Source organism: Anguilla anguilla, chromosome 15, assembly GCF_013347855.1.
Source record: "Anguilla anguilla isolate fAngAng1 chromosome 15, fAngAng1.pri, whole genome shotgun sequence".
Lineage (NCBI taxonomy): Eukaryota > Metazoa > Chordata > Actinopteri > Anguilliformes > Anguillidae > Anguilla > Anguilla anguilla.
The window spans coordinates 11,383,412-11,400,911 of record NC_049215.1 but is presented as its reverse complement, the minus strand read 5'-3'; the positions used below and the strand labels follow the sequence as shown (position 1 = coordinate 11,400,911).

The 17,500-nt window shown below is 53.2% G+C and overlaps 1 protein-coding gene across 2 annotated transcripts in view; it reads left to right on the top strand.

Moving 5' to 3' along the window:
• hdac4 (histone deacetylase 4) overlaps positions 1–17,500 on the top strand; it is a 185,140-nt gene that overhangs the window by 101,823 nt on the left and 65,817 nt on the right. For both annotated transcript variants that reach the window (XM_035394005.1, XM_035394006.1), the window contains 2 exons: positions 6,464–6,708; positions 14,602–14,752. In XM_035394005.1, the coding sequence (XP_035249896.1) occupies positions 6,464–6,708; positions 14,602–14,752 (396 nt within the window). The remainder of the gene's footprint in view (positions 1–6,463; positions 6,709–14,601; positions 14,753–17,500) is intronic.

The following is a 17,500-nucleotide window of genomic DNA, read 5'->3' as shown; positions in this document are numbered from 1 at the left end:
GCCCAATTGGCCGGCCGCTTGGGCCTCCGTCCCGCACGCGCTCATTGGTGCCCATCGATAAGGGGAACTGCGGGATCAGCGTTGCGTGTCCCGGTCTCACACTGGCTTTCCAGAAGCTTCTGGAGTGTGTCGACTCCGCTCTACGCTGGGCTGCTTGCGCAAGGACACTCTATGAATACGCTGAGCTTGTCCTCTGTGTGTGATTGTCCTGTTTCTCAGAGAGGTGTGTGACATTCAGCACAGAGGGCGAACCTGACCGCGTCTGCGGGAGCTCTGCTTGAACTCTGCTCCTGCTGTCTCTTTTATTGGCGGCTTTTAGCGCTGTTCACCCTTTATGGTTCTCACCGGCTTTTGGAATGAGATGATGGAGAACGGCCATCAAAAGCACCTGAAGCAGTGAACTCTGCTGGTTTTTCTGCTCCGTATGTGTGTAAGACTCGAGTCACTTAGTGTAGTCCTTACATCTCAGTGTGTTTGACTCAATCACTGCGTACAGTCCTTTAGTCTCAGTGTGTAACTCTGTCACTGTATAGTCCTGTAGTCTCAGTGTGTAAGACTCAGTCACGGTATAGTCCTGTAGTCTCAGTGTGTAAGACTCAGTCACTCTTAGTCTCAGTGTGTAAGACTCGGTCACTTAGTGTAGCCCTTACATCTCAGTGTGTTTGACTCAATCACTGCGTACAGTCCTTTGGTCTCAGTGTGTAACTCTGTCACTGTATAGTCCTGTAGTCTCAGTGTGTAAGACTCAGTCACGGTATAGTCCTGTAGTCTCAGTGTGTAAGACTCAGTCACTCTTAGTCTCAGTGTGTAAGACTCGGTCACTTAGTGTAGTCCTTACATCTCAGTGTGTTTGACTCAATCACTGCGTACAGTCCTTTAGTCTCAGTGTGTAAGACTCAGTCACGGTATAGTCCTGTAGTCTCAGTGTGTGAGACTCGGTCACTCTTAGTCTCAGTGTGTGAGACTCGGTCACTCTGTATAGTCAGTTAGTCTCACTCTCAGTGTGTGAGACTCGGTCACTCTTAGTCTCAGTGTGTGAGACTCGGTCACTCTTAGTCTCAGTGTGTGAGACTCGGTCACTCTTAGTCTCAGTGTGTAAGACTCGGTCACTCTGTATAGTCAGTTAGTCTCACTCTCAGTGTGTGAGACTCGGTCACTCTTAGTCTCAGTGTGTGAGACTCGGTCACTCTTAGTCTCAGTGTGTAAGACTCAGTCACTCTTAGTCTCAGTGTGTGAGACTCGGTCACTCTTAGTCTCAGTGTGTGAGACTCAGTCACTCTTAGTCTCAGTGTGTAAGACTCGGTCACTCTTAGTCTCAGTGTGTAAGACTCAGTCACTCTTAGTCTCAGTGTGTGGGACTCGGTCACTCGTAGTCTCAGTGTGTGAGACTCGGTCACTCGTAGTCTCAGTGTGTGAGACTTGGTCACTCTGTATAGTCAGTTAGTCTCGCTCTCAGTGTGTGAGACTCGGTCACTCTTAGTCTCAGTGTGTAAGACTCGGTCACGCTTAGTCTCAGTGTGTGAGACTCGGTCACTCTTGGTCTCAGTGTGTGAGACTCGTTCACTCTGTATAGTCCTTTAGTCTCGCTCTCAGTGTGTGAGACTCGGTCACTCTTAGTCTCAGTGTGTGAGACTCGGTCACTCTTAGTCTCAGTGTGTGAGACTCGGTCACAGACAGTGACTCAGACTCAGACTGTGATCACTGCTCTCGGGCTGCGAGCCGAAATCTCCATGCGGTTTAAAAGGTGAATATTTTTAATAAACGCCAAAGCGAAGTTCGCGTTGCAGAATGTGTTTTTCTTTGGCTTTAATTACGCCGTTCATCAAACTCGCGATGGCGTTTAATTACGCCATTCATCAAAACCTGGAGATGATTTCAATTTATTAAGAGTAATAATAATAACGGCTGGTTCTGGAGGCCGGCCGACCGGGCTTCTCCCCCAGGCCTGCGCTACGGGGAGTCGCTGCGGGCCATGGGAAGCCTGCGCTATTTTCTCTTTTATGATCGTCCCCTAAGAGAAACACGCAGAGGGCAGATTTATGAGCGCAATACGCGTCTTTCCCGTTCTGCGGGACCAATAACGCCTCGCTGATGCCTTTGAACAGCTGCCGGCGGGGCCGCGGCCCCCACAACCACGCTATCTCCTTTTCTTTCGTTTTTAATCTTTGTGTAATCGGACTTGTGTGATGGAGCGTCTTCACGTCGCTCCCCCCCGCCCCCGCCCCCGCCCCCGCCGGATTCTCACGGGGCGTCTGCCACGCCGGCCGCGAGGTCTCGTCCAGGCGGCGGTCAGTCGGTCAGGACCGGCAGGGTGGGGGGGCGTGGAGGGGGGGAGGGGGGCGGTTTCGGAGGTGTTGAAGACAGGTGAGAAAGAGGGAGAGAGGGGGCTCCTCAGGAGCAGGGCATCGATCGGGAGTTATGGATTTCCGCCATTTCTCTCTCTCTCTCTCTCTCTCTCCCCTGCCCCTTCTCCCGCCACCCGTCCCTCGGCCCCGCCACGCTCTCTCCCGGGGCCTGCTGGGAATATTGGGTTACGCCCTCTCCTCCCGCCCTCCCCGGCTGTCGCGGGCCAGCTGCAGGGTCCGCTGGGCGCCCCGGCCGAGGGGACAGAACGCCCAGTTCCCCGATAGTTTGAGGGGGGGGATTATTGGGCTGAAGGGGCGGGCATTTTTACCAGCTGTTCCGCCACTGGACTGGAATGCACAGTTTTGTTTGGGCGGGGGGGTTAGGGGAGTGGGGTTTATGTGTTTGTTTTTATTGTTTGTTTGTGTGCCCCCTCCCCCCCCCCCCCTTCTGAAATGCAGTAAGCCCAGCCAATAGCGTGCTGAGAAGTGAGTGAACGTTTGGCAGTGCGGGTTCAATGCGGGCTTTTAATGAATAAATGAGATATGGGAGAGTCGGCTGCAGGTCATGTGACCGTTAAGCAGGAGGTGGAGATGAAGGCCAGTGGTCGGCTGGACGTGGGATCACCGCTACACCTCCTCCTCTCAGCTTTCGGGGGAGTCCGGCACTGGGGCCTGCCACACGGGATTACCGTCAGACACTATAAAGAGGCCGAGCTCGCCCCAGCACCCCGTGCCCCCCCCCCCCCCCCCGCTTCCTCCCCCCCACCCCCCACCCCCCCCCGCCCCGTTTGGCCCCTGTTTATTTTGATGTACGAGCGGCCGGATGTGCCAGGGCCCCTTCCCATAATGCACTCTGTCTCTCATGGCGGCTGCGCGTGGCGGGAGTGAATCTGTCACCATCGGCTGCGGCCGCCGCGCACGCTGGCCTAGCGCTCGGCCTGTCAGAACGTCCCTCAGGCTCCGCTCACGGGGGAGCTCTGCTTCCTCTGGCTGTTGCATCACCCAGGGAAGGCAGGGAGGTTTGAGTGGGGGGTGGCGAGGGGGGCTGTGGGGGGTGAGGGGGGGATGTTATTTATAGCTTGTTTTCCTCACGTGAATTTGGGAATGCCATTTCCTGTGTAGCAGATAGAGGGCAGATACCTACTGGAGAGCGGCAGCGGTCTGGGTGCGGCCTCTCTCTCCCTCGCTCCCTCTCTCCCTCCCTCTGTCTCCCTCCCTCTCTCTTCCTCTCTGTCTTTCTCCCCCTCTCTCTTTCCCTCTCCCTCCCTCCTTATCCTAATCTCTCTCTCTCCCTCCCCCATCTCCCTCTCTCTCAGTCTCCCTCTCTCTATTTCCCTTCCTCTGTTTCTCTCTCTCTCTCTCTCTCCCTTTCCCCGCTGTCTCTCTCTCCCTCTGTTTATCTCTCTCTCTCTCCCCCTCCCTGCCTCTCTCCCTTCCCTGCCTGTGGCCTGTTGCAGAAAGCACAGGGGTGTATGAGGGTGGGGCAAAGGGGCGGAGCCTAGAGCAGGGGTGGGGGCGGGGTGTGGAGACCTGGAGGTGATGACAGGCGGGTACGGGCGCAGCAGCGTTAGCGTCCGTTGCTACCGCTCAGCGTAGCAGTGATGGTATTTACTTACACAGCGCCGGCGTACTGGGCAGGTACAGTGAGGATAAACGGCCCTCTCTCCATTTCGTGAGTCACACGGTAACGCCGGAACGACAGCTCCTGATTGGTGAAGCTCGCCGAGGGACTTCGCTGTGGACCGCCTCTGCTCTGGCAGAGGACCACGCCCACAGCCGCTTGAGGCTTTTAATTCCATTAGATCTCTTGGCCCGAGACGCACGTTTGGCCTGGTGCTGGTGTTAATTTGGCTGAAGATAAGCACTAGAGTGTGTGTGTGTGTGTGTGTGTGTGGTAGCTGCAGTTTGTTTACCTCATGATTTACCGCAAGTTCAGAGCAAACATTTCCTGGTTCCTCGTGGCAGCGTTGCGGGCGAACTGACCGCCTCCCTGTCGCCGTTTTTCCGCGGCGAGCGCGGGGGAAGCCGCTCGTTTGGAAAGACGTCCAGCCCGGGGGGGACCGAGCGCCCGAACGCTTCAGCGTGCCCTCCCCGGTGCGTCACGGTGCTGTCATGAGCGCCGTGTTACGCAGCTACCGCAGCCTGCCCCAGCCTGACGGGGGGCCGACCCGCGGGGGGCCGGGCAGCGGGGGGCCGGGCAGGGGGGCTTTCGCTCGGGCCCTGGGGCCGTTTGGTGCCCCTGCAGTTGTGCCCTGAACCCGTGGCATTTTGAGGCGGTGCGCGGCTGCCCAGCGTCCCCGCGAAGTGGGCGGGGCATGAGCGGGGGCCTCAGTGTTCTGCACGGGGGGTTGGGGGGGTCACATTGAACCCCGTACACTGCCGTCTGTAAGCTGTGCCACACACACATACACACACACACATCTGCAAGTGTGAGGTGAATCACTCGTTTGAAAGTCCATCTGCAAATATGAAGTGATTCACTCATTCGAAAGTCCATCTGCGAGCGTGAGGTGATTCACTCGTTTGAAAGCCCATCTGCCGGCGTGGGGTGATTCACTCGTTTGTGTGTGTTTGTGTCCTGTTATCTACTTCTCTGAGTCTGGTTCAGCTACTCGGAAGCATAGCATGAATCTGCAAAGCAAAGGCGAGACGGAGAGCGATATGAAAATTGTAACCGCAGTGACGATATAAGTGCTTGTATATTTACGACACGTTTTATTGCATTTTAATTGTTTTGCCGTTTAAATGTTCTCTGTTTTTTCTACATGCTTTGGCAACTGTAAGCTTTGAGAGAGACAGAGAGAGATGGAGAGGGAAAGAGATATGGAGATATAGAGAAAGACAGATAGAGCTATACTTATGGAGAGATAAAGACAGAGAGAGTGGATAGCCCAGAGTGGTCCAACGCTTCATCCATTTTCCATTTTGTCTATTTAAAAAAAAAAAAAAAACTGTATGGATTTTCTAGCAGACTCAGTGTAAATCTTGAATGGAATTATAGTTACTTGTATTTAATCTGAATGTTAAATAAACAGAAAGGCTAGATACCTTTGAGCCGTGAGTGAAGACACCCAGGTCTCTGTAGCTTGTATTTGCATTTCAATTCTTCCCTGGTTCTGTCTGTCTCTCCTCATCTCCTCATCTGAAGCGGTAGGCGAAGGCCTGGGGTCAGTTTGCGTTCTGGTTCTGGTCCGTTTACAAAAGCACGGCGGTCCTATCGCCCGTCCGTTTCCCCCGGTCCTCTCCTCCGCCCCTCGGGCGCTGGTCGCGGTCCCTGTGGCCCGTTCCGCGGGTTGGGCTATCGATCGTCGCCTTGGCGACGGCCCGGAGCGTAGCGCCCGCGCGGCCCCCCTCTCGCTTGTAGCCGTACGGCTCCTTAGAGAAGGGCGGGGGGCGACGGGCTTCAGTCCGGCAGGCTTTGTCCTCCGGTCGCCCTGGGTTCGTTTTCCAAACGGCTGCGTACGCGAGCGCTCGCTCGGGCCTGCGCCGATCCGCGGCGAAACGGCCTGAGTGTTCCGACGCGCGCTGGCTGCAGCTGCAGCCCGTGACCTTACGCCGAGCGCGGGCCAAATAAAAGCATGTGCCCGTTTAATAAGTGAGAGCTCTAGAATTCATTGGCATTAAATGATTAAGTTGGCAGGGAGGCCTTCCCAGCACACCCTGCCTCTGAGCAGCTGTGCTGTGCCCCCCCCCCCCCCCCTTCCCCCTTCCCCCCCCACGCACGGAGCTCAAAGTGCAGCCTTCTCTGCGGTATGTTCTGGAAACTCGGAGGACATGTTTTAGCGGGAAGGCGCGTGGCCACCCTGCTATCATGTGGGAGCCCGCAGGCCTCAGGCCTGGGCGTTTCCTGAGGCCCGTGCCCCGGCTCTGCAGCGTTTTCTCCAGCTAGCCTTCCCGCCCCTTCCCACCCCCCCTGTCCCCAGCTCTGATTTTACCAGTTCAGACCTTTGACGGCTGTCAGTTAAGCAAAACCTGCATCCACCTAGGGCATCATGGGTGTGAGGTGCTTCTGGGAAATGTAGTCTTTATCTCAGTGAGACTGTAGCTGTGAGGTGACTGTGGCTGAGTGGTAGTGACCGTGACTGACGGGCCTCTCTCTCCTGTCTCTCCTCCTGCAGTGGATGTGAGTGCAGCGCTGCCCCTGCAAGTGCCCCCGGCCGCCATCCCCATGGAGCTGCGCGTGGACCAGCAGTTTGCGCTGGCGCCCGCCGACCCCAGCCTGCGGGAGCAGCAGCTGCAGCAGGAGCTGCTGGCGCTCAAGCAGAAGCAGCAGATCCAGAGGCAGCTCCTCATCGCCGAGTTCCAGCGCCAGCACGAGCAGCTGTCCCGCCAGCACGAGGCCCAGCTGCAGGAGCACGTAAAGGTGAGCCTCTCCTCTTATCTCTCCCCCTCTCCTCTCCTCACCTCTCCTCTCCTCTTATCTCTCCCCCTCTCCTCTCCTCACCTCTCCTCTCCTCTTATCTGTCCCCCTCTCCTCTCCTCACCTCTCTTCTCCTCTTATCTCTCCCCCTCTCCTCTCCTCACCTCTCCTCTCCTCTTATCTCTCCTCCTCTCCTCTCCTCACCTCTCCTCTCCCCTCCTCTATCCTCCTCTCTTCATCTCTCCTCTTCCTTTCCTTTCCCCTCCTCTCCTCTTATCTCTCCTCCTCTCCACTTATCTCTCCTCCTCTCCTCTCCTCACCTCTCCTCTCCCTTCCTCTATCCTCCTCTCCTCTCTCCTCCTCTATCCTCCTCTCCTCACCTCTCCTCTCCTCTTATCTCTCCCCCTCTCCTCTCCTCACCTCTCCTCTCCCTTCCTCTATCCTCCTCTCCTCTCCTCACCTCCTCGCCTCTCTTCTCCTCACCTCTCCTCTCCTCTTATCTCTCCTCTCCTCCTCTCCTCATCTCTCCTCTCTTCTTCTGACCTTCTTCCTTCTCCTCTCTTCCCTTGTCTCCTCTCCTCTCCCCTCCTCTTCTCCCTTCTCCTTTCCTCCCCTCTCCTCTCCTCTCCCCTCTTCTCCTCCTCCGTCCTTCATCTCTTCTCCCCTCTCCTCCCTCTGCTGGTCTGCCCTTGTGACCCTGTCCTCTCCTGTGTGAGGTGAACAGAGCGGGGGGGGGGGGGGGGGGGGTTTTGTGGTTCTGGTGGGGGGGGGGGGGCTGTGGTGCGGGACGGCCGGCAGCAGCGGCAGCGTGGGAGGGGGTGCTGCGCCGGAACACTCCGCTGTTGCCATAGCAGCCCCGCGCTTCCTGAAATAGCCCCTGGCGGAGGGAGCAGGGAGCGTGAGCGGCGGCTCGGCGGCGGGCGCGCGGTCTGACTGACGCTCGGCCCGCTGCTCGTTCCGCGGCAGCGCCTCGCTGACAGGCTGCGGGGGGGGGGGGGGGGGGCAGGGGAGGGGGGGGGCGGGTTCCGCTCGGCCGTTCGGCCCAGTGTGAGCCACTCAGACTGCAGAATAAAAACCCATTAAACAAGAGGAGGAAATAAAAAACCAGGGCACAGAGCATGCTGGGAGATATTTAAACTCCTGTGTGTGTGTGTGTGTCTGGGTCCGTGTGTGTGGGGATGTGTGTGTGTGTCTGTGTGTGTCTGTCTTTATGTGTGTGTGTGCATGTGTGTATGGGTCTGTGTGTGTGTCTCTGTTTGTGTGTGTGTGTGTCTGTGTGGGTGTGTGTGTCTGGGTCCGTGTGTGTGTGTGTGTGTGTGTGTGTGTCTGTGTGTCTGTGTGTGTCTGTATTTATGTGTGTGTGTGCATGTGTGTATGGGTCTGTGTGTGTGTGTGTGTGTGTGTGTGTGCGCGCATGTGTGCATACACGTGTTTGTGTTTAGGCAGAGAGGGATTTGTCTCTTCTGGGAAAAAGAAGTCTTGAACTGCTGTAAATGTCAGCCTTTTGGGCTTTTAAAGATTTATCCTGTGTGTCTGCTATCAGAATAGCATTAACAGTGAGTGGTGGGATTCAGCATTTAACCTTGTTTATCGCACTCCCCTCAAAACACCGCTGTGTAAAGTGGGCTTTTGTTCATAATTCCTCTCAAATAATGTTCACGGAATCCCCTCAATCGGAAAAAAGCGCATTTAAAAAAAAATGTCAAGGTTTTTTTTATTTTTTTTATAATCTAATTTAGCTGAATCTGAGTAAAAAAATTTCAGAGTTTTCTTTCCTCCGTGGCTCAGAAATATTTGCGCCTTATCTGCGAGGCAGAAGTACGTCCCTGTGTGTGTCTGGGGCTGCTCTTCTCACGCTACGAAAATGAGGTTTGTGGAGTGTGCGGTGTCCTGGGCGTGGTGTCCCGTCCCTACGCGGTCCCGCCCGGCCTGTTTGGGTGAGTTTGGAGCGGCACACTGTGTGCGCGTGGGAGAGCGGGTCAGTCCCGTGGGTGGGCACGGGACGGGGGTGGGGGTGCGGGTTGGGGGGGGGGTTTTGGCTGGCGGAGCGGGGGTATGAAAGGGATCCTTTGGACCCCTTGGCACTCTGAGTATTCTGCAATCCGTCTCCACTCTCCCAGAATGACACGAGCACACTGGGACTGTTCTCCCAGAATACAGTGCCCTCTTCACCCAGAAAACACTGCTCTCTTCTCCCAGAATGCACTGCTCTCTTCTCCCAGAATACACTGCTCTCTTCTCCCAGAATACACTGCTCTCTTCTCCCAGAATACACTGCTCTCTTCACCCAGAATACACTGCTCTCTTCACCCAGAATGCACTGCTCTCTTCACCCAGAATGCACTGTTCTGTTCGGCAGCATCTCATGGGGGGAGGGGTGAGCAGGGAAGGGGTGTGAGACAGTTAAAGAGGGAAAAGAGGAGAGGGGGACTGACAGGAACAGGTGAATGCTGCAGAGAGAGAGAGAGAGAGAACAATGCTGACACACAGAGAGAATGGGGGGAAGGGCTGTGCACATACTGACAGGGAGAGAGAATTAGACAGTCCTAACAAGAAGGAAGGGGGAGAAAAGGGGGAGGGAAGAGTTTTGTGGTGCACAGAGAGATATCTGTAGGTGATGCGTGCTGTACAGGAAGAGGGGCAGATGGGTAATGTAGTTTTCTCAGACAGAGATGGACTGAGGTGAAGGCTCGTGGAGCCGATGCGGTGCCGAGGGCCATGAAAGAGGCTCAGGGCCCGGCCGGGACTCGGTGGAGCCGGTCCAAGGCCCCCCCCCGACCGCCGCCTCAATCCCGCCAGCGAACGCGCGCCAAACGGAACAGGGTCCGGCTCCGCCCCCGTCCGCCGGCACGCGCTACGGCAACGCCGAGCGATTAAGGGCCCTCACGCTTTCCGGTCCTACCGAGGTTTGCTGGCCTCAGCTTTTCGGTGTATCGATTTTAAAACATAAATAAATAAAGCCTTGATGTGTTCCCATACGGCAGTTTGTGGACGTTTTTCTCTAGTTTTACTGTAAACCGGAGGAGGGCCTCCTTGCGCTTTCCAGTAATTACAGCGCTCCACTTCCTCAAAGCACAAAAAGTGTCCGAGCAAGATAAGTGCGCTCATTAATTTATGTCCAGTTACTTTAATTAAATATTGGTCCTGGGACCTATACTGGCCATTGGAACACGTACACTTTGGATGCTGAGAGGGAGGGGGGGGGTATTGGCTTTAACCCAGGTTTGACTGGCCAGGAAACACCTGCCCTCCCCTGGTGTCCTGCGCTCGCCGGAGACAGAGCGGAGTTTATGAGCTTATTGACTCAGGAGCGGGTGCCTGAGAGCAGGGCTGTTTACTGCAGATCACAGGGCTCAGGCCATTTGGCCTGGCCTCGAGTTAAACACATCTGCTTTAACAGCCAAGTCTGGCCCGGGGCTTTCTGTGGTCCAGAGCCTGCTGGACTGGAGGGAGGGAGGGAGGGAGAGAGAGAGAGAGAGAGAGAGAGAGGGGGGAGTGAGGTCTCCTCTTTAGCTGTGCTCCGCTCTTTGTCGCCCATGGCAACAGTGAGAGACGGAGCTCAGGCACGGCCTAGAAAGTCCCACCGCCCAGAGGGAGGGGCGGGGAAGGAGAGCCCGCTCTGGGGTGAGGACGGAGAGAGAGAGAGAGGGAGGGAGGGAGAGAGAGAGAGATGGACATGATCAAAGAGAGAGAGGCATGAAGAGAGCAGGAGAGAGAACGAGAGACAGTAAGAGAAAGGGGGGAACTTTACTTGACTGAACAATAACATGGACAGGAAAAATAAATAAATAAAAATCTAAGGCAAGATCAAACAAAGACAGAACTCAAATAGACAAAAGGTAATAAGTAAATTAAGTTTAAGAAAACACAATCACTCACTTCTAGCCCGTTCTAGACTGCTCTGATTAAGGGGGGGTCACAGATTTTGGGGAGGGGGGGGGGTTATTCAGAGCACAGTGTGTGTCATGCAGTTTACAGGCTTTGTATCCTACAGTGTGTTTTATATATAGTGCGGTCTGACAAAATTTTTGTTGTTTTGGTTCTGTACTCAGGAATATTAGGTTTGAAATGTAACAATGAGGTTAACCTCAAAATATGAGGTTAAAGTACAGACTGTCAGCTCTGATTTGAGGGTATTTACATCCATCGTCCCCCATGTTATGGGACTATAAATAATTGAACAAAAATCTATATATAAATCATTATATTTAGTACTCGGTTGCAAATCCTTTGCGTTTCATGTCTGCTTGAAGTCTGTAACCCATAGATATAACCAGAATCTGGGTATCTTCCCTGGTGAAGCCTGTACTGCAGCCATCTTTGGTTCCTGTATGTTTCACATGCTTTTTGCCTTCAGTCTTCAGCCAGTGAAAAGCATGTTCAGTTGTATTTAGGTTGGGTGAGTGACTTGGCCAACCCTGAAAATCTCCCTGGTTGCAGTGTGTTTGAGGTCATTGTCCTCCTGCAAGGTGAAGAGCCATCCAATGAGTTTTGAGGCATTTGGGTGTATCTGAGCAGATGATGTTTCTGTACACTTCAGAATTCCTCCTGCTGCTGCCGTCAGCAGTCACATCATAATAAAGACAAGTGAGGCAGTACCAGGAGCAGTTATACACGCCCAAGCCTTAACACTACGTCCACCATGTTTCACACAGATTGGGGGGGTGGGGTGCTTTGGTTCTTTTCTTTACCCACACTTCCCTTTTTCCATAATTTTGGTGCAGGTGAACCCTCGTCACATCTGTCCATAAGACTGTGTTCCAGAACTACAGTTTTTTTTAATGTACTTTTTAATGTAATTTTTTCTGGCTGTTCTGTTCTTGAGGCTTTCCAGCAGTTTTGCATCTTGCGGTGAACAGAGGTTTCATCTTGAGTATCCACTTGTAATGCGACAAATTTCCTTTCATTTTCTACTCTCAAAGGGATAAATGTTAACGCGAAACCATAGAACGAAACTTCATATTACCGGTAAATGATAACAAAGGTTGACAATTCCAAGCATGTTTGTGGCGGATCTCCTCCCAGTGTGTCACAGTGACAGCGTAGCAGCAGCCCAAATAAGCAGGACACTCTTTTTGCTCAAAGTCTAATGAAGTAACGGTATTTCTCTCTGATCTCTGCTCTGAAAAGGATAACCAGAACCATAGAAATTAAATATTTCCAAGTATTTCTCTAATAAGTTCAAAGACAGTAAAGCAGGGCTGCCCAGCCCTGTTCCTGGAAATCTTCCGCCCTTTTTGTTCCAGCCCTGTCGAAGCACACCTCATTCGACAGCCTCAGACTCGTCGAGCTGCAAATTAGTAGCGTCGGGTGTGCCTAATCAGTGCTGGAATGAAAACCTGCAGGACGGCAGATCTCCAGGAACAGGGTTGGGCAGCCCCGCTCCGGAGCACTAGAGTGCATGCGCTTGAATATCTGTCCATATAAGGGGCTGACTATGCATCACTGTCAATCACTGAAAGCTACTACGGTACACTGAACTTCAGGACAGCTTCCAACAAGAAGTAGCCTAAAGCAGCAAGCCCTTTACAAACCAAGTTAATGCCTTAAAATGATTTTTTTTGTCTGTTTTTCTTTGTATGATTTTATCTAGATACATTTTTTTTATTTGATATTTTGAACTGTTTTGAGTTTTGTATGATTGGCTAAGCCTCTTAAGCATAGAAAGACTAGGGAACAAGGTGAGAAATAGTAACTTATTTGGGTGGAAAATAATTGCTTATACAAAGTGAATGGTCGAAGTTTGAGAGGGGGGAAGAGCAAAAATTTGGGGGGGGTGGGGGGTAATGCCACCCCTGCGCACCCTCCACCACCCAAAATCCGGCCCTGCTCGCTCCAGTCTCACTCAGTAGAAATAACCAGTACAGTACCAGGAAGTTTTTCATCCCATCTCAGAACATTAATTCAGTCTCCCACCCTCATCAGGCTCACCAGTGCACCCCCCCCCCCCCAAAAAAAAAAACCAAAGAGTTCATTAACCTCCCCAGTCCCCAGTCAGTTCATTAAACATGCATTCCAGCAGAAGTCTTTCCTTACGTGCCCTGCTCTTATCATTTGAGCTGGTGCCCCTGTAGCCCCCCTTCACTCAGCTGGCAGACAGGGGGCGCTCCAAACTAATGCCCCCTGAGCCTGCTCAACCACCCTCTATTTTCACTGTGCACCATGCATGTGGCACCCTTATACAGAGTGACTTATACAGTGGGATAGAGAGAGAGATGGAGTTTTAATGTGTGTAAACATATGCACACACGCATCATGCAATTAAAGCACTTTCTATTTGAATTTAATAGAGCTGAGAGAAGCAGAGAGGGGTGCTGTTCGGTTTAGCAGGTGAAGGCGTGTAGCAGGCACGAGGCAGGACTGAACCGTCACCGTTATCACGGGCTGCATTTCACGCTGCGTTTGCCCCGGGAGTCCCTGCATAATTCAGAAACGGCCGCTCTGTTTTCAGCTACAAGCCCGCGCCTGTCCCGCCCGCCCCGTGCTATTTATAGCCCAGCGATCAGCGGGAGCCGCGAATGCCGGCTTCGGCGCGACGGACGCGTTTCTCAGCAACTGCACTGGACAGCGGCGCTGCAAAAGCGAGGCTGCATGCTTTATGTATGGCTTACTGGCTAGTTAAATACCCTCCATAGATTCTCTATCGCCATCACGCCAATATATATCCGGCTGTAGTTTATGAACGGGATTTGTTTTCTCTCTCCCGCGGGTTATAACGCTGGATGACATCAGGAGGGCAGGACGGCGGAATCGTTGGCCATCTTCCAACGCTGGGAGAAGACTCACTCCTTAAGACTGCGTCTTAGTTCCCCTCCCCTCCGCCCCTCCTTTAGTACTAATTCAGGTCATATCATTTTTTAAAATGGTTTCTCAATTATATTTGTGCCATTATCCTTCTCTTCTTCGAGTGTAATACAGTTTTTTAAAAAATTATTTATGGATGAAATCGGTATTTATTTACAATTTGTATTTAGGTTCTCGGTTTGCATCGTTAACTTGAATTAGCCCTTTAGCGATGTTGCGTCTTTCCTTCCTGAACGGGGCTGTTAGTGAGGTCAGGGGGTTTCTCTCATGTTGATCAGAACGCGCTAATGTTTCTGCTGCGTCGTTAGCCGCTCTGGAAAAGCGCAACTGCTAAATTAATGTAATGTAATATGCGTGTAATAATGCATGTAAGCTCTCTATTTCACCCGATAATGATTTTAACCAATAAAAATAATATGAGGAAACACGAGTAATTACAATATGTTTTTACTGCCTTCAGGAAGAGATTGGTTTCACCACCGTGAAAAGACGTTCTTTAAAAAAAGGCTTATTTTCTCTCCTGCAAAAGGGCTTTTTTTCTCCCCTGCAAATTATCATTCTGGACGATATCAGTTGTCGTGAGCATGCTCCTCTGTTCGTGCTCGAGACGAACACGCCGTAGGTGTGTGCGTGTTCAGCTTTTAGCCTGTAACCTATCACAGCCCACCGCTCACATCCACGCATTCTGCAGCTAATAAAAGAGCCGGTTTTATATCGCGGTAAGTTCGGGGCAAACCAATGCAACCCCATTCGCTGTGGTCAGCTGTGTGTAAGAAGGGGGTTATTTTGACACTGCATATGAACATCAGTGGCAAAAGGTTGTGGGTACTAAACCATTTAGCTCAGTAAAATAGGGTGGGGCTGTGGAGTGTGTGTGTGGTCTTGGGAGAAGGGTGCTTAAGGACAGATAGTAGGTTGTGTGTTCTCGTCCCTGTCACTCTGGTGAACTGAATGTTGTATTAGAGATGGGGTGTGTGCGTGCGTGTCTGTGTGCGTGCGTGTGTGTGTGTGTGTGTGCTGTATAAGGCCCAGGTGGGTAGGCTGTGCTGGAAGGCTAACGGTAGTTTGTGTGTTCTGGTCCCTCTCGCGCAGCATCAGCAGGACATGCTGGCCCTGAAGCATCAGCAAGAGCTGCTGGAGCACCAGCGTAAGATGGAGAAGCACCGGCAGGAGCAGGAGCTGGAGAAGCAGCACCGCGAGCAGAAACTGCTGCTCCTCAAGAACAAGGAGCGCGGGCAGGAGAGTGAGTCACCTCCCTCCCCCCCCCCCCCCCCCCCCCCCGGCGCCATGTCCCCGTCCCGCCCACCTCGCCCTGCACCCCCCACCCTGTCCCTGTCCCTGCCCCACCCGCCATGTCCCCGTCCCGCCCACCTCGCCCTGCACCCCCCACCCTGTCCCTGCCGCACCCACTGTGTCCCCGCCCCCTGCACCCCCCGCCCTGTGCCTGCCCCACCCACTGTGTTCGAAGGTCAGAGGTCGCAAGTCTCTAAAAAGGATGTGCATGTGGAGAAAAAATGATTAACGTTCAAATGCTCACAGCCCTGGAGGACCCAGAACTGCCACATTTCCACCCTCCCTTTACCTGGGAGTCAGGTGTGAATCCGCAGCACTAATTGTTCAGTTAATTACTCAGGGGGAAAGAAAACCAGGGCCGGAACTAGATTTGAGGTCGAGATTTGAGCATCCGTGTTCTAACGAGATCACAGTTAGCTCTGGCTTGATCATTGGTTCATTCAAACCCAGGTTTACAGCTGCAACAATGATAACGTACAGTACAGTTACAGTTCAAATCTAAAAGCATCAAAATGGTTACGTTTGTTTATTTTTGACATCACTTTCTAAGAATAATCTCCATTCCCCGTGCATCTATCCAATCCGAAGCGGTATTGTAAGTTGTCATAGGTGTCACGTTGCGAGTGTATATTTTTTTGTGATTTTCCACCCCCCCCACACTTACTGAATGACCTCATCCGGCTCTATGCGCTATAATAGTTCGACAGATAGGACGGTTTGCTGAGAAGCCCGTGTGACTGAGCTGCAGGTTTGCGTGGGTAAGGGGAGAAATGAGCGTCGTCTGGGCCTCCCGCCTCTCGATCGTTTGCGAGGTTTTTTACGGCTCGCTGTCAGACGTCCGCCATCTTGCCGTTTGGCGTCGGAATGCCGCGGCTTTGCCAAAAGCATCGTTTTACCTGACTGGCCCTTCATTAAACCGGCGCGTAAAAGCTGCGATTGTGAAAACGGAGCGGCGGGTTTCTGTGATTTTAAAACGGTGGGGGGGGGGGGGGGGGGGGTGATTGTCTCTCCGGCGCATATAAATATGACCTGCGTGCGGCTGATTATAGATTTCGGGGATAATTGGCGATTGGAAAGCGCTCTAAATTGGGTAAACGGCGGTCGCGTCGCCGCGCGCTCTAACGATGATGGCTGCCGTTTTGCTGCTGGAGCGAATCGCAGCCGCCGCGCGGGTCCTGCGGCTAATACCGCCGGCTGCCACGTAGCCGCTAGCTCCTGCTGGCGATTCAGCCCACAGCAGCGGTAACCGACCCCGTTCCAGGAGAGCTAACGTCCAGCAGGTTTTCAGTCCAACCCTCATTTGCCACACCCGATTATTCTAATTAACAACTGAACATGATATCCAGCTGCTGAATGAGGTGTGCTTGGTTAGGGTTGGAGTGAAAACCTACAGGACGGTATATCTAGCTGCTGAATGAGGTGTGCTTTGTTAGTGTTGGAGTGAAAACCTACAGGACGGTAGGTCTCCAGGAACAGGGTTGGGCATCCCTACACTTGCTGCTGAATGAGGTGTGCTTGGTTAGGGCTGGAGTGAAAACCTGCAGGACGGTAGGTCTCCAGGAGCAGTGTTGGTTACCGCTGCTGTACAGCGTGTACTGGGATGCGTGGGTGAACAGCAGTCAGTCTTGCTTTGGTAAACACACCACGCTTACCATTGAGGGTTAGGCCTGAGGGAGTTTAGGCAGCACACGTTACTGTGGCGATGGAACACTTACATGCACTTTATTCACCCCTAAACCTTCTGGAAGCGCTTCCAAGAACATACCTGTATCCCACGTATCCCGGCAGCACGGGACGAGGGCGTGTCCCCCGGGCGTTCCCCAAAACCAGCCCACGTACAGCTCCCCGATTCTAAGTGGCGTTCTCGTCAACGATCTGTTTTAGTAACGCCGTTCGAGCGTACCACGGAAACACTGGAGCGTTGTCTGGCTGCAAGCCGGTGACGTGTCACAGCTGCACTGGTAGAGTGTTTATGAGGTGGGGGGCGGAGCCGAAGGGCTGCGGGTCCGGCTGGAGTTGTCATGGCGACGTAGCGGTACAGAGCAGACTGCCTGCGATCGTCCACTAGCGGGTGTGGAATGATGTCACAGACAGGAAAGCTCTGATCAGATCTGCTCGTTTCAGACAGCGTCATATGAAAGGACGTATGTCACATGGTACAAGGAGCCCGTTATTCCATCCAGCCAATGAGAAACCGTTTTCGTTAGGAACGGCTGGTTATGTTGACGGCTCGCGCGGTGCGCTTCGCCTCTGTTGCGTGGCGGGTTTGTTGGAAGCCAGGAGGTGGCGGTAATCGAGGAGAGAGGCGAGCGGGGCGCGCCCTCTTTGAAACACGGCTTCGGGACGCTGTTTTTAAACCGCCGCCGCCGTCTCGGCGGACGTCTGGCCGAACGACGGCGTCTGGCGGCGTGAAACGTCACCCCGGCGCAACCCGTAGTTACCCCCAAAGTGTTAAAGCGCCAGAAATGTAGGTTTGTTCTCTGAGGAACGCTGGGTAATTTCCACTGCTCTGCCCTGTTAATAGATCTAATCACGGTCTTTAGCTCGTTTTAAGCACACTCGAAAAAGCTGAGGGAGTCAAGGAGAAATAGTTTCAGTCCACAGGCCGAGCATCCAGCAGTTCCAAGGCCACATTTGAGGCAGATATTCTTTGTGTGCGCGACCAGACACTAGCCATCTCTCTAGCTGTGTTTCTCTC